The sequence below is a fragment of the Hipposideros armiger genome, unplaced genomic scaffold (genome assembly GCF_001890085.2).
Source record: "Hipposideros armiger isolate ML-2016 unplaced genomic scaffold, ASM189008v1 scaffold_22, whole genome shotgun sequence".
NCBI lineage: Eukaryota > Metazoa > Chordata > Mammalia > Chiroptera > Hipposideridae > Hipposideros > Hipposideros armiger.
Genome location: NW_017731372.1, coordinates 2104478 through 2121890, shown reverse-complemented (window position 1 = coordinate 2121890; position 17413 = coordinate 2104478). Strand labels below are relative to the sequence as shown.

The window sequence follows — 17413 nt, the reverse complement described above, 5'->3', positions numbered from 1 at the left end:
GCCACTCTGCCGGCCCAAAATACCATAGTCTTTGAACTCCAAGATCAAAGCACTGGTAGATCCATTGTCTGGGGAGGTAGGGGTGAGAGTTTATGTTTTTTCTTTTTAGGGGGTGTGGGAAGGCAGTCCTGGAAAAGCCTGTCTTTATTTTCAGAGGATAGTTCCCAAAAGAAAGGAGAATAGAAGTGAAAGTATCGGAAAAAAATGTGGACCCAACAGGTCTCCAGTAAGACCAGCCCCAGGAGGGTAGAAGCTGGGTGAGAGGGGCAAACGTGGCTGTGAGGATCAGCTAGCCTTCCCTCCCAGCCTCTGCCATGTCATTCGTGTTTCTTCTTATAAGGTCACTAATCCCATCATGAGGGCTCTGCCTTCATGACCTAATTACTTCCCAAAGGCCCCATCTCCAAATATTGTCGCATTGAAGATTAAGGTTTCAACATATGAATTTTGAGGGACATAAACACTCAGTCCATAGCAGAAATGAAGACATTCACATACATGGTGTGATTTGTGGACTTCTGAGAAGGCCATTCAGCCCGTTTCCTCAACCACACTTAAAATCATACCATCAGATATTCATTTCTTTGTGGCAGGATATCACCTTTCAGATATGACACCTTTTAAAATCCAGCGTGCTTGGAAGGGCAAACCAATAAGAGTAGAATGTGAGGTAGTATTGTGTAGTTGTTAGAAGTAGGCTCCGGAGTCAGACTGCCGGAATTGACACCCTTACTACCCGTGTGACCTTAGGTAATCAATTCATTTTTCTGTGGTTTCAGTCTCCTCGTCTGTATAATAGGGATAATAATGATATTCATCTCAGAGGTTTCCATGAGGTTTCAATGAAGTACATAACGAGCTTAGAACAATATCCTGCTATATAAATGTTAGCAATGATCACCCTTCATTTGCATAAATCAGCATATGATATTGATGTCCTTTTGACAGAAATTGGTATCAGATCACAAAGAAGTTGGAGTTTTGTTGAGGAAACTGGGAAGGGATGGATACCGTGGATCCACGAGGTACCATTAAGGAATGTTCTGCCTTAGTGTGAGGTGTTACAGCTGGTTGTATAAGGTCACCAGGTGCCCAGATACCTGAAAGAGGGAAGCAATTATAAGAGAGAGAGGGGGACAGATCTGTTGCTAGTCCTCACCAGGGTGCTCAGGAACTGGTAGAATTGATCAGCTGGTATGGTGTGCAAGAAATGTGATGTACACCTGCAGATGAACTGTGAATTCAGTACTTGCCTAACTTTTCTATGTTTCATAATTCTGTTCTTTATAATAGTCAGGTAATGGTACGTGTCCAAACCATTACACTGGAAGAACCATGAACAAATGTGAACTTTTTTATTTTTTTTGCTAAATGCCCTTGCCTCTTTCTTTCAGATTATATGAAGCAGACAACGTTTGAAGCCCAAGCCTTTTTAGAAGCTCTGCAATTCTTCCGACAGGAGAAGGGTCATTATGGCTCGTGGGAAATGATCACCGGGGATGAAATCCAGGTAACATGGGGCTCAGAATTCTGGATCGTTTCTCTATCTGGCTGGTAGGAGGTCAGGGTCATAATAAACAATCAAATAAACAAACAAAAAAGTGGCAAGGCTGGAAGATGTGGTTCCAGGGACCATTTCTCTCATTGTCTAAAAGCACTTGGCCAGCAAGCCCACTGTTGGGCACCCATTCCAGAGACCACCAGACCGGGCACCTAATAGGGTACCCCAAATACTGCAAGTGCAATGGGAGGGGCTGCTTCTACTTTTTTTCTATAGAAATGGTTATTCTTTTTCAGATGACCTCATGCTTTCAGAGCAGAAGCAAATATCAACAGTGTGGTTTGGTGCTAAGTGTGTGGTGGGGCTTTCCGTCAGCCGACTTGGATTAAATGTTACCAAGTTATTTAACCTCTTTTAATCTCACGTTACTCCTCTGAAAGAAATAAGAATGATGTTTGCCTTGCCGCTTCATGAGAATTCAATGAGATGTTGGAAAAAGTATTTGGCACACAGTTGTCTTTATCTATTGAATGATTTATAAATGAAGTAATTAAAGGAGACATATTTTAAAAGCATTAGACAGTTTTTTATACATTTCATTCACCTTTTCTAGTTTTTCATCCTCGGTGGTCCAGTATAGTTTCCAATGACCTTAATTAAATGCCAGTCATGGGCTAAGCACCTCGGTGGCCTTGGTCCCAGGGACGTTGTTACAGATCTCCAAGGAAACTGTGTGTCATGAGGTGAGCGCATCCTCCACAAGGATGCCAATCACACGGCTGATTTAGCCAGAAAGAGGAGGCCGGGCAGGGGCATTATTTAATTAGGGGCACACAGGGCCCAAGAATGGTATTCTTTAATTTCCCCTCATCTCCCAGAGTGCCTCTTTAGGGGGCCAATGAAATTTGTTATTAGGGAACAATATTTGGAAGATACAAGATGGCACCCTGCCATTAAACATTCAAAGCTGAAAACATTTTCACATGATGATGGGGCTAGTCTTTATCATTTTACCATATGACTCAGAATCTTATTATTATGTTTTGGTGGATTCTAAACTCATTTATTTCCCATCCTGAGGACTTATGCAAGAAGTTTGACCAGTTCTTGGTTTCTGATATTTTGGGGAAGTACTTCCATTTGTAAATCTGAGCTGACTAAGGACTCATTGTACTTATGCCAAAAAGAAAAGCAAAAGCATAAGGGGAGGCTGAAGCACTGGGCGGTCGGAAAAGCCATGACGTATTTTCTCTATGTTTTTCATTGCAAAAATGCGTCATGACTTTTCCGACAACCCAATATTTGACCCTGGTAGGCCTGTCACATAAACAAACATATTTAATAGATAAACCGGTATTAGCATGTCTCTGTGTGATACATTTTAATGTTTAAATCCTATCTGTTCATCTTACCAATCTAATGAGTTGGGTAGAGCAGCTATTACTCTTTCCATTTTGTAAATGAGAAAACTGAGGGAGGCAAATAACTGTTAAGTGACTTGCCCAGTGTTATCCATTCAACAGCTATTTAATGAGTCACCCAGCTAGATGCCAGGCACTATGCTGGGTGATAGTCATCAGAGATTGGCAAGGAAGGATGGTCCCTGCCCTGTTTCAAGGTCACATGCTAAGGGGTCAAATGTCAAAGGAAACAATAGCTTCTGATTCCCGGTCCCGGGGAAAGAGCAACACCGGCCATGGAATAGGCTGAGTTACACAATTATTTAGCTCCTTGAATTGAGCTGTGCCACTTGCTTAATTTTTGTCTTTCGTTTGAAATCTCCTGTCCCCTCACATTCATTCCTTCACAATGCCATTGAAAGCAGGTTCTTAAGAAATCCTTTCGGGGTGTTGAGTATTGAGTTTGTTGTGTTTGCCTTTGTTGATTTTCTGCTTTTTACTTTGGGCTGACATGTGTGAAGTGCTCTGAGGTGCGAGAAAACTAAATGACTCATCCTCTGCCATCTCAGTGAGGCAAGACCTACCTAGAAACATCCAGAGAGAAAAGCAGCGTTAGAAGTGTGTGGGGCTACCTGTGTGGGTCTGTACATATACGAACATCACACAGCGTGAGCATGAAGTAGTCATAGGAAGGTGCTAATATGGCAGTATAAAAATACCATAAATGGGGTGGCTGGTTAGCTCAGTTGGTTAGAGCTCAATGCTCATAACCCCAAAGTTGCCGCTGCACCCTCCACAGCTAGACTGAAACAACTATTCGACTCAACTTGGAGTTGGGGCAGCTGGCTAGCTCAGTTGGTTAGAACGCAGTGCTCAAAACACCAATGTTGCCAGTTCGATCCCCACATGGGCCACTGAGCTGCACCCTCCTGCAACTAGATTGAAATTGACTTGATTTGGAGCTGACGGGTCCTGGAAAAACTCACTGTTCCCCAACTAAAAAAAAAAATACAATAAGTGGGAAAGCAAAACACAAACTAGAGACGAGATCAGTAAAAGCTGGAGTTAGCAAGTGATCCCAGAAGTTTTGCTCCCTCAGGAACCTGAGCATTTTTGGTGAAATTGCAGACTCATAAAATGTGAGTGCTGGAAGGGTATGTCAGGATCATTTGTCCAGCACCCTCCAGTGACAGAACATTCAGAGGAGTTGGCTGAAGTCACAAAGCCAGCCTGTGACAGAAATGTGTTTTGAGCCATCAGGGTAAACTTCACTGTAACCACTGGTAAACAGAGCTGAAGCAGCATCTGTCCTGAGACTCACAGCAAAAAAGAGGCCAACGGCCCAAAGGAGCTACCAAGTAGTTAAAGAAAACGGCGTGGATTGCTGAGTTTGAGAATATGACATCTTTTGTTTAAAACACTGGGTTTATTTGCGTTGTTCCTTCATGTCCGCTAAGAACTTAATCATAACATTGTCCTAACCCCCACTCCCCTAGGGGCCTGTATTCAGATTTTCATCATTGTTACATTATTATTTCCACAGTTATGACTCACACAGCAAGTATGGCAGGCCCTTCAGGCAATGGTTATTTTAGGCAAGTGTCCAGGCAAAGCAAATATCTTAGATGAACTCACCTGGCAGACCATTAATACAGTATTAATACAGAATATTAATTCAGATGAAAATACAGTCCCCCCCCCTCCATTATCCGCCGTTTCATTTTCCACAGTTTCAGTTACCCTTGGTCAACCACAGTCCAAAAATACTAAATGGAAAATTCCAGAAATAAACAATAAGTTTTAAATCTCTCACAGCCCTGAGTAGCGTGATGAAATCTCTCGCAGTCCTGCTCCATCCCATCTGGGGACGTGATTCATCCCTTTGTCCAACATAAAAGTATCCATACTGTACATGCTACCCACCTGTCAATCACTTAGTACCACCTCGATTATCAGATCAGTTATCAGAGAGAGCAAGAGACCACATTCACATAACTTTTATTACAGTATATTATTATAATTGTTATATTGTATAATTATTGGTATTAATATCTTATTATGCCTAACTCATAAATTAAACCCTATCATAGGTATATATGTATTGGGAAAAACTTAGTATATGTAGGGTTTGGTACTATCTGTGGTTTCAGGCATCCACTGGGGGTCTTGGAATGTGTCGCCCGCAGATAAGGGAGAACAACTGTGTTTGTACACCAGTAAATATATGTTCTACTTGTCAATATAATATAAGTGTATCAAATGAGGGCATGAGGGAAAGCATTTTGCAACATGTAAAGTATTTACAGTTATTGGATATTTGTATTATTTGCCTTTAAATTAACTGGATGAGCCGAGAGAGCAGTGTTCCCACAGAACAGAGTAGTTTCAAGACAAGAAAACTATCCACGTTTTTTAGGCCTTGTCCACATGTTTTGGAGTTAGAGGAAGAGGATGACGGTGTTGAGATGAGGCACAGTTGGGCCTTAGCACCCAGAGGCCCTGCCTGCCCTGTGGCTGTCCCTAAGCCTCCTAACTTGCACCCCACCCCATTCCCCGCCTTTTATTTTCCCCAGATATATTCCTTTTCAATTCCCTAAGTTATAAAAGAGAACCGAATTTCTTGGAACATGATATGGAAAAGACTAAAAAAAACCTATAAACCCACCTAGATGGAGCATTCTCTTTCTTTGGCCTTCGTACTATTTTCTTCTTTTCAACGCCCCCTTCATGCTTATGCTCAGATTCAAACCACTCTCTGCAAAGGGATGAATTAGAGCAATTGTTATTATTAGGGTAATTACCTTGAACGCTTTTCAGCTGAGATAATATTTCCCATTGATTTTAAGTCCTGGCTTCAGCCTCCTTATGCTCTTAGCTCACTCCACCAATGCCACACTTTCATCACTCTTGGGCAGATGTGTTCCAAACAAGAACTTACTCCACTGAGCAAAATGGAAGTCCATGGGTTATTAATTACCTACTTGAATCTAATTGTTGGACCTGCTGATTTCCATGGAGTTTGTGCATATCAAGTTCTTAAGTTCTCAAAAAATGCTGGTTCACCTCTTGACTGCCCCAAGAGAATGGTTAATTAAGAAAGGTAAACAACATCCCCACCAATGAATTACCAGGACTAGTGGAAATCCTATCCCCATTATAATCTTAGCCACACCACAAAGTTCCACTTTGCAGATGACAGCCCTGACCCCACCCCACCCCCTGAACTCCCAACCCCCACTTGCTGCATTGACCCGAGCAGCCCTCTCTCCCAGGAACCCACAGGCACGCAGGACTGGATGGCTTGCCCACCTCCACACTGGGAGGGTTCCTGTTTTGTTTAGTTCAGTTACACCTTGCTGTAACAGAGACCTGGTGAAAAGCAGCCTCTAGTGAGTCCTGAGTATTTCCACCAGCATGAGGTTAACTGATGCACTCAGAGAAAAATCTTACTTAATTCCTGGAGCTTAATTTGGATTTCAATTATTCTGGACCAATGCTATTTGAAATTCGTAGAGCAGATGTCAAATGAGTCTTTATTTTTATGCCTTCCTCCATTCCCAAAATGAGTCTTATTCTTTTGTAAATTTTGGTCTGCTGCCTGATATTGAAAGCTGAGATGTGAGCTCCAAAAGACTCATAGTGAAAGTGAATCGAAACAATAAAACTGCTTCAATAGGCGGAGGTGTGAAGGAGGAGAGGCTAGTGTCACATGGACTATTATGTGGGGACATGAAGCACTGCTCAGGTTCAGAGGAAACATTTTTATTGAATTGAACACAATTTTAGGAGAGATTTGGGAATCATTTTTTAAAAGAAACACCCTGAAAACTTTAGACCTCCCCTTCCTACATCCTGCTCATTTCACAAATGTCTAGTTGTTCCAAAGTATTTATTACTCTCTTCTTTTTCTAAACTTTAAAGAGGGTGGAGGTGGGGTTCAGGGGACAGTAAAGGCAAAGACATTTAGATCCCAAGGGAGTTTGAGGAGGAATGATGGTCTCGGGGGATTCAAACAAGGAGTCAAGCCACCACAACCAAGCCCGACCCCCTTCACAATTGAATGCCCTTATCCGTAATTAAAGTTTTCCCTCTTATCCTAAATGCACTCGATTCTTCTAGTTTGACTCTTAGAAGTTTGAGGAATTTGTCCTTTCCGATGGGAAAACATTAGCCGATGTTAAGGTTCCTTGCAGATGTTTAAGAACGTTCACCCTCTAAATTGTCTTAGCTGAGATTTCCATGGCCTTGGACCCAGGGAGAAACTGTTACCCTAACAGATTTCAGGTAGCTCAGGACCATCTTACATAGCCAGGACAGGGACGGCCGGTCAGGACATCTTCAGTTGGCCTGATGCTCAGGTGCAGCCATCACCAACCAACTGACTCTGGGGCCCTCGTCCGCTCTGCAGATCCTGAGTAACCTGGTGATGGAGGAACTGCTGCCGACCCTTCAGACAGACCTTCTGCCTAAAATGAAGGGGAAGAAGAACGACAGAAAGAGGGCCTGGTTCGGTGTAAGTGATGATTTTGCTCTGCAACTGTGCCACTCAAAATAAGCATTCCCTTCCCTTCCCTTTTTCGGGCAGCGTTTTGTTGTTTTTTTTGTGTGTTTTTTTTTTCTTTTTGTAAAATAATTCCTTCTCGGGGTGGAGAAATGCCTACCTTGAGCCTGCTCAGTCTCACTTACGTGAGGACTAATCCAAACAGACTTAAACTTTGAGAGAGAAATTAGAGTGCGTGTGCAGTTGTGTTGACGTTACGGTAGTCTGCGATTAATCCTCCTCCCTGCCTTTGTGTCAGGCACTCCCAGGGACAGAGCCTCGATGTATGTGTTGCTCTCTGTTGCAGCTCCTTGAGGAGGCTTACAACCTGGTTCAGCATCAAGTTTCAGAAGGATTAAGTGGCTTGAAGGAGGAATGCAGAGCTCTGACGAAGGGCCTGGAAGGAACCATCCGTTCGGACATGGATCAGATTGTGAACTCAAAGAACTTTTTAACTGGAAAGATCAAAGGTCAGTAGAGATCATCCCTACTGTTACCAATGAAATAAGCTGTGCACGTAGGGCTCCACTGCACAGTTAGAATTCATGGTTTTTGAGGAGAAGTACACTGAGGGGACTGCAAAGAGGTGATAATGGTTGTCATAGGGACCATGCTTAGAGGTACTGTGAAGGGCCTCCCCATGGAAACTTCAGCCACGCGAGGTGGAGGACATTTTGCTTCTTGCCTTGTGGTGTATTCCGACACCATCTGCACATCCCCTGTTGTGGCACTTCTTACATTGACTTGTCAGGGCTTCCGCCCCTTTCTTTCTCTGTTGTAAGGCTCTACAAGCAGGGCTATGTTGACCTGGTTCACTCAGGTATACCCAGTGCCTAGTACCATGCCTGGTATATGCAGGCTCACAGTGAATATTTGAATTGATACATAAACGCCTTTTCCTTTGAAAAGAAGAAAAGGTTTTGGCTTAGACTCGGTAAATCTGGATTCTAGTCCCAGCTCCAACATTAGCCAGTCATGGGGACTCAGGAAGGTCACTTGACTTCTGTGTGCATCTGTGTTCTCTGAAATCACAGGCACCCATGAGAGTGGGGTCAGCCAGTGGTAGCCCTTGGGTCAAATCTAGCCATCCACCTATTTTTGTAAAGAATGTTTTACTGGAAATCAGCCATGCCTGTTCATTTACGCATTGTCTGTGGCTGCTTTCATGCTACGCGGGCAGAGTTGAGTAGTTGCAACTGAGACCTTATGGACCACAAAGCCCCAGATGTTCACTGTCTGGCTTTTGATCAAAAATAAAAAAGCTTGCCTAATGTCTCTCAAGAGGCCTTAGATGGCCTCTAAAGGTTCTACAGGATAGAATCCTATTGTTATCCATTCCTACATCTCAACAGACACATCACACTGAGCGTCATTTCAGAGGAATAGCACGCTGCCTTATCCGTGATTATCAACAATCTCCTTACATCATCAAGTCTCAGATTATTCACTCGCTCACTCATTCATTCAAAAATATTTACTAAGTCTTTCTGAGCAAGGCGATGGAGCTTTAGCAGTGAACAGGGAAGACCCAGGTCCTGTACTCAGAAGACTTGGAATCTACCAAGGGATGTGTGCTTGGTGGGTTGTCCTCTGCACTTCGCGCCCACCTTGCTTCAGGGCTCTTGGAACAGGTCCCACCGAGGGGAGGTTGGAGGAGGCATAGCTACAGTGAAGGTGTGCATGCCTGACGCTGTGTGTCTGTTCACGCCATGCCTTCCACAGCCAGGTACAACTGAACTTCAGAGTGTTTTCTGTGTCCTATTATCCATGTCTCTTCTTCCTCCAGTAGCAGAACTGATCTAGGGTTGACTGTAGAGTTCATCTAGAACTGATCCAGAGAAATACTTTATACAACTTAAAAGTGCCAACACCCAACTCCTGTGCCCATATTCCTCTTATCTGGGGCTGAGCTGGGCCTGCCTGTGGTCTTTCTCATGCCCTGAATTAAACCAGCCTCCCTCTTTTCTCTCTTGCCTAAATCTCTGTAGTTCCAGTATATTCCACATAAGATGGGAAAAGATTCTGCCTGGACTAGTGCTTGTTTCCTGTAAGAAGCCTTGAAGGGAAGTCATGATGAAGTCTTTTAAAAATGGGACTTCCGAAACACGTTTTACATGTGTTTAAAAGGCTCTCCACCTTTAAAATAAGGAAGTATACTTCAGGCTGCATCGATTGAGGGCTTTGGGTTTTGAAAAGTCTTTGAGAATATTAAGTAGTGATCGCTCCGTTACTTCCCATATAACTCTCGAGCAGCCTTTCACTCTGCTCCACAATTATTTATCCATTTCATTAAACTTTTATTGTGCTCCTGCTGAATACAAGGGCTATGAGAATTCAAAAAAGACAGCATGATTTTACAAGTGGAGAGGATATGAGGCATGTCACCCATCCTGAAACAGAAGGGAAAACATGATAAATGCCGTTAGAGGGGCAGGAACAGAGAGCACAGCGGTTCTCAGCCAGGAACCATTTCAACTTCAGAAAAGGATGCGGGCCCCTCATAAGGAGACTACTACTGTAGCACTGGTTGATTGGGACAAAATGATAATGCCAACAGGTACAATAAGAGCTAACGGTGACTGAGTACTTCCAGAGTGCCACATACTGTTCTAATCACTCTACACATAGGAAGCTCATTTCATCCTCACCATAACCCTAAGAATAAATTACTCCTATGATCTCCAATTTATAGGTAAGAAAACGGAGGCAAAGATTAAGTAACTTGCCCCTGATTCCACAGCTGGAGTGGGGCCGAGTCAGGCTCCACACCCCTCCAATTCCAGCTCTTTCACTCTTCACCACTCAGTGGAACCTTCTCCACAGCGGCCATCATGACTCATGAATGAAAGGGTCACAGCACAGTAATCATCACAGCAGCATCTCTACATTTTTTAAAAATAGCAGAGCATGGCTCTGTGGGATGTAAAATGTATTCGCCCCATAAAGGAGCACAGTTCAGGAAGCCGTGTGGTTATTCCGGGAAATTAGGCTGTCCCACGTGGGTGCCATTTGAACTGGGTCTTGAAGACGTGAATAGGAGTGTATGAGCAGAGGTGGAAGAAGGAAGACACAGGTAAAAGGAATGCTGAATAAAAGTGCAGAGAGGGGGCTGGAGCACATGGGGTACATAAAATTAGGGGCAGCAGGCAGTGGGGACCGTGCCCTCCCACGGCCCCTGTGCCTATCTCCACCCCCACCCAGCAGGGGAAATCGGCCAGCTGCTGAGGAACGTTTGCTATATATTACCCGTGTTCATGATTATTCTGAAATTTCAATTAGATGCTTCTCAAATATTTCTTCTCTCACAGTTAATTGATAAATAATTCATTTAATCTTCTGGCAAACAAATTTGCATTATGGTATCAAGCACGTGATTTTTCAGAGTCATAGAGTATTTGTTTCGTATTTGAGTCACACAATTGAAAGGTTTTTTTTTTCCCTTTGTAATTCTATGACCTGTTTAATATTTCCTATCCTAAATACCTGTGAGTGAGTCAGAGTATTAATGGTATGGCTCATCTCAGATTTTCAGAATAAGAGGCAGTATGAAGCCTCAAAACCCTGTGAAATGTTTCTGCAAAATCAAGTAAAAATGTGGCCAATATCTCCCTGTCAGCAAGTTCTTTGCCAATAAAAACTTGAGAAATACACTTAAATTATCCTGTTTCTGCAAATGAGGGTATGACCTTGGTCAAGCCATCAAAGGTCTCCAGGCCTCTATTTTTCCATCTGTAAAATGGAAGACTTGGACCCCCCCCCAGATGAGTTTGTACTTCCTTCTCAGTCGTCATGCTATGACAAGACTACATGATACCCAGCTCCACAAAGCTAGCCTCCATGGAGCAAGCTCACGCTTCTTCCAGCTCAGGCTTTCTTCACTATGTTACGGCTCCCAAACCTAGCTGATGTGAGAATCACCTTAGCACCGAAAAAATGCAGATTTCCGTGTCCTACCGAGACGTACTGAATCAGAATCTTCACTGTGTCCTTCCTCTTCTAAATCAAAGGGCAGTATTTGCCTCTGGGAAGCAGGAGTATGGTCACATTCTTCTCCTCCCTCTATAAGTTTCTGTACGCTGCACATTTTTGTCACTGTGCGTGTTGCCCTTCATTATCAGGAAAAAAAATAGTGTTTTCTAAAAATTGAGGGTGAGAATGGGAGGTGGGGTGGCAAGCTGAAAGGAATTTGTTTCCATTTGCCCAAGAAAAGACTGTGCTTGAGTTTTTAAAAAGTTATCTTGAGGAGGAGAGAGAGGAATTGAATTATACCGACTGATTAGCTCGTAAACAAAAGAGTTAAAACTTAATAAATTGTTATTTATGAATATCGAATCATTATGTGTACACCCGAAACTAATATAATGTTATATGTCAGCTATTCCTCAATTTAAAAAAAACTTAATGAATTGTGGTTTTGGAAGACAAACTATGCATATATAATAACGATGATTGATGGTAAATTGGTGGGTCGCCGGCATTTTCTTTTTTGTATTAAGCAGTGCACGTTTTTAGGGACCAAGCAGAAAAATGCATTTCATCTCAGGGCAGAGGGATGCTTCGGGAAGGGAGAGATTCTGTTTGTTCCATTTCTCAAAGCATCTAATGGTTTTCCATCACTGTGCTGGTCTGTCTTACCAGTTGAGCTTTCCTTGACTGTTAAATGGCTCTGTGGGACACTCACTGTCCAGCCCTGGCCTGGCTCTAGTGCCTTTGAATCCAGTTTTGCCAAAAGTCATGCTTTTCTGGCTGTTTCCTACCTCAGCGATGGTGGCCCAACCAGTAGAGAAAAGCTGTGCGGAGAATGTGCAACCATTCCTGGCGTCCATTCTGGAGGAGCTAATGGGACCGGTGAGCTCGGGATTCAGTGAAATACGCTCACTCTTTGAGAAAGAAGTGGATGAGCTTAACCAGAGCTTTCAGACCACCCAAGACAGTGCCCAGCTCAAGGAGGTAGGATAAGAAGCCAAAGAGTTGAGTGTGAACCGTCTGCCTGGGGCCGCCTTTTCTGTGGGGCTTTATCTGCATTTATCCATTCTTTCCTTCTGTCCTTCCTGCCATTCCTCCTCCCTTCCTTCCATCCATTCATTCGACCAGCCCATTCATCCATCCATCCAGCTGAGTTCCTTTATTAATGGTTTTCAAGTTGCAAAAATAATGACACGCATGTACCAGTGAAACAATAGACTCGAATATACATACGGACAAAATTGATCACCCATCCCTATCCAATCCTTGTCCCCCACCAATTCCTAGGCCACCTTCATTCCCAACTGTCTTAATGAACTGCTGGAAGGAGCTTAGTGTGTGATTTCACATCTTTTTTCCTTGTTCATGCAAATGTATAAGCATATATCCTCACTTATCTAAATTTTGTTTGTTGGTTTGTTTGCTTGCAACAATGTAGACTCATGATAAAATGTTTCCCAAAGTGTGGTCCCTGGACCAGCAGCAGCCGCATCATTACGTGGCTGTTCATAATGCAAATTCTCAGGCCCCCGCCAACCATCTACTGAATCAGGAACTCTGGGGTAGGCCCAACAGTGTGTTTTCACAAGACCTCCAGAGGATTCGATGCACCCAAAAGTGTGAGAATCACTGACAGACTAACTTCCAACCTGGTTTTACACTTGAACATATCATGGTAGACATCCCTATAAGTCAGTGGCTAGAACCAGATACCTCTGTTCCTTTTCCTTTCATATTTCTTTATACATACATATGTACACATGTCATTGTACATAAACAAGATCACTTTGTGAATATTTTGAGGTTCCTTACTGCAGCCTTTATTTAACTTACCTTTACTCTCCCTCCTCCCCAATACCACCCACCTCCTCTCAAGAGCTAGTGTTAACACCTTAGCATGTACCATTCTATACTTTGCCCCATGCTTATATAGCATATAAAACACACACAACATGTATAGGCTATTTTTTTTTTTAGATAGCTTGCTCTTAGAAAAATGAGATTATGTTACATACACTACTCTATTTATCAGTATTCTTATTCAAAAATACCTCATGGAACTGTTTGCAAGTTAACTGTTCTAGCTCTAAATCCTTTCTTTGTAATGGCTGCATAAATGTTTTATGTATGTTTTATTCACCTATCCAAATGTTGCTGCTACTGAATGAAGTTGTTATAAATAACTTCATTGCATACATTCTTATGCGTTCATTTCTATGGGGTAGACTCCTAGGACAGGATTTCTAGGTTGAAAGTAGGTTCCTTTCTCATGGTAACAGGTATATTTCCATTTGCATTGCAAAAAAAAGGATTTAAATTTTACATTTCCACCAACTGTGTATGGCAGGGGACTTTCTCCCCGTATTCCCATCAGAGATTGGTGTTTAAACTTACACCTGTCTGATAGGAGCAAAGTGGTAATCAATGTTTCCTCTCTTGTCTGCTTAACTGATGTTTCTTTAAAATAGACACATTTCATATTGTGTGATGAGTTGAACAGCATATTTTTGATCATGAATTCCTTTAGTGGCGCTCTCCATAACTCACTTCTTAAAGGGAGTAATGTGCTCCCATTACAAACACAATGAAGATGGGCCCTTTTAAAATTCCTGTTTACGGAAATCTAGAAATCTAGATTTATCTCTTTTCTGTGACCTGAAAATCAGACAGCACATCCTGTATTATTCATACTCACTTTATGTACGCCTCAATTCTCCTGAGGCCTCCATTTTCAGCACCTTTCTGTCTTCTCTTTACCCACTCTCATGTTTATTCTAGATCTCCAATACTCAATTTAAAAAATCATTTTTAAATAAGCTTGGGAAATAAAATGCGTTCTGTTGGCAACGACCCTCATCGTGTAAGATTATGTTGATAACACTCAGGGTCTTTAGCAGATGAGGTTTGTCACTGTTCTCTTGTTAGAAGCCATATGGCCTCACTGATCAAGTCATCACTGTGCAAACTAGAGGAGGAGGGACCCCCAAGTTTTTCAAACTGGATACCTCTCCTAGGCCAGGCCTCTTCCTATCTCCCACCCCCCATCCACTAACACCACAGTGAACCTATAACAGACGGAAGCCCAGTGGGCAGTGACAGCCTCAAATAACTATAGGGACTCTGGCTTCACCCCCAGAGTCCAGGAGTCCAGGGGAGCATCCTGACCTCCCTGGGGTTTTCTGAGAAGGACGTCACTCATTAAAGAGGGCGGTGGGGGCTTGTGGGCTCAGCAGCAATACCAAAGAGCCTGCCTCCCTAGTTCTGAAATTCTGCAAGTGGGAGCTGGGAATCCATTAAGAGTTTAGAAGACTGGCATCCCCCTGAATGCATCCCAGGGTCCTCACGCTGTGCAGCTGGTTCTTCTCCCAACCTCTGTCCTAGCAATAGCGCTGCCCCAGGGACCCACTAAAAGAGGGAAGTAGGACAGTTGAAGATGTCACAGATGCAGTGATCCAATACGTGATTCAACTTAATAACACACATTTGATTGTTTCAAATCTATGTAATATGTATGTAATATGGCTCCTCAGCCTGAACGTGTTTAATTGTTCCCTTCACCAAAACGCAGCGTCTGGACCAGCTTATGAATCTTCCGCTGGATTCTGTGAAGATGGAAGCGTGTTATGTTCAAGTCAGCCCGCTGCAGGAGCGCTTGCAGGACCTCAAGAGCCGCTTCCGGTTCCCCCATGTCAACCTGGTTGTTCAGAGGACGCAGAACTACATGCAAGAGGTGGGAGTGATGGGGGCGTGTGTGGGGACACGGATGGAGCCAGCAGGAAAGCTAGCGCGGGCACAGGGGACTGGTTTGCTGTGTGCGCAGCTCCGGAAGCGCTTTAGTCATCGTTCTGAGTGGGGACAAGTACGGTCCTTCCAGCTGGCATCATCTGTCTTCCATGCTGATGAACGTCATCGAGTAGAAACATCTCAGGGAAATAGAGCGACATTAATTAATAATTACATGATTTGTCAAGTCAGGGCTCTTAATCTTGGCTGTGCATTAGAATCACCTGGGGAGCTTTGAAGAAATGCTGATGTGTAGGCCCCACCAACGATTCTGACTATATATATATATATATATATATATATATATATATATATATATATATATATATATATATAATTTAGTAATTTAAAATAATTTTTTAAAGTTTAGTAATTTAAAATAATTTTTAATGATTTTTATTAAACTTCCCCCACTCTCATTCCCATTGTTTCTAATATGCATCCAGGATTGAAATCCACTGCCTTAAATTAATTCTCTAACCTAGTTAAGAATCAATCAGTCAGTCAATCACAGCTTCATATTTGGATTTTTTGAATTTACTGGATAGGCTCCTTTCTTCCCCCACAAGGAACAGGAATGAATTGCACAAACTCTTTCCATATTACAGTGGTTTATAAATGAAGAAAGGGTGTGATCATTGAAACTATAAGAACACCATTCTATTTCACAGATTTTCCAGGGGCGTTTGCTGTGGGGCTGGACACTGTGCCAGATCCCACTTCAGGGAGCTGGTAGGGAGACAAATGCTTAGATAAATGCACTGCAGTGTTAAGAATGCTGTGAGAAAGGTGTGTGTTGGATGCCATGGGGTCACAGGCTTGGAAAAGAAAGGAGCATTTTTTTTTCCCTTGGGACTCATAGGAAGGATAAAGTGATATATCTTATTATCTAATCTCTGAGTTGTAAGGGATTAAAAATGCACAAGGAACCAAATTGAGCAATAGTTGAATGGAAGTCCCTTGGATAACACTGAACCCTGGTGAAACTGATACAGGCCCAAGTTCAGAGACTAAGAAATCTGAACCGCTTCCATTTCCTGAACCAAGAACATGGCAGCCACTGCCTCCACCAAGCCCTGACCCTGCCTCCCCCTTTCCATCCTGGCAGAGATGAGAGGTGATAGGATGGAAAGTGGAGAGAGATATATGCTGGGGTGGTTTCCATCCCCCTAAACATGGAGGTGCAGAATTAAGGCAGCCAAAGAATAATTGGAGGCGACTCCCACCTCATCTTGTTAAGCCCTGGCTGCGCAAGTACCAGAGAATGGAGGAAGGGGTGACCTCAGGAGGTGATGGTATTCTCACTCTCGTGGTCTCAGGTTTTCAAGTTCAGGGCAGAAGGAGAAGAGATGAGAAAAAAAGATACAGACGTGTGTACATACAGATTGTGTGTGTGTGTGTGTGTGTGTGTGTGTGTGTGTGTGTGTGTGTATTTCCCAGCCTCTTACTGATTCCACATGGCCATGTGCTTATTTATTTCACAGCCCAGGTAGGGGGATGAGGACCTGTTGCCCTAGGTCACCCTCAGAGTAAGGTAGTGCCCAAGGGGACTCATGGCCATCCCCTCCCTTCTCTCCAGCCGACTCAGACAGAGCTGGGGGTAGCGATCCCAGCCACTGACTGCTCTGTTTCTGTGTTGCTTTGGTTTCTAGCTCATGGAGAATGCAGTATTTACTTTTGAGCAGTTGCTTTCCCCACATCTCCAAGGAGAGGCCTCCAAAACTACAGTCGCCATCGAGAAGGTTAAACTCCGAGTCTTAAAGGTACAGCTGTTCTCTCATTTGTGGGAAGCATAAAACTGTTTCCTTTGTTAGGTAGCAAATACCAACTTCTCTATTTCACTTGTCCCCTTCTTGTTTTTATCTTTCCCATCTTTCCTCCCTGAGGTTCAAGTGACTGTCTTACAGCAGCAGTTCTCAGGATGCAACTTTCATGCCCGTCCTGCCATCTAGTGGCTATTTTAGGGACCACATGTTCTCAGCATCATTGCCCATCAGCTGAAGTGGCATGTCCCAGCTTACTGTCAAAACAATTGGACTTGATATTTATTGGCTGCCACTATAAGTAAAGCATTGTGATAGGTATTGCATGAAATATAAAAATAGGCAAGGCACAGTCCCTTTCTTCAAATATTGGGTTGTCAGAAAAGTCATGACGTATTTTTTCTGTGTTTCAAAGGTCATTTATTTATATAAAGAACAAAGGTCAATCAATGATATATTG

General features: G+C 43.1%; 1 protein-coding gene across 1 annotated transcript in view; it reads left to right on the top strand.

The window, feature by feature from the left end:
* NIBAN1 (niban apoptosis regulator 1) overlaps nucleotides 1-17413 on the top strand; it is a 145928-nt gene that overhangs the window by 125716 nt on the left and 2799 nt on the right. Inside the window, exons 6-11 of the mRNA XM_019635490.1 lie at nucleotides 1395-1510; nucleotides 7310-7414; nucleotides 7749-7911; nucleotides 12204-12391; nucleotides 14976-15137; nucleotides 16843-16953. Of these exons, the coding sequence (XP_019491035.1) occupies nucleotides 1395-1510; nucleotides 7310-7414; nucleotides 7749-7911; nucleotides 12204-12391; nucleotides 14976-15137; nucleotides 16843-16953 (845 nt within the window). The remainder of the gene's footprint in view (nucleotides 1-1394; nucleotides 1511-7309; nucleotides 7415-7748; nucleotides 7912-12203; nucleotides 12392-14975; nucleotides 15138-16842; nucleotides 16954-17413) is intronic.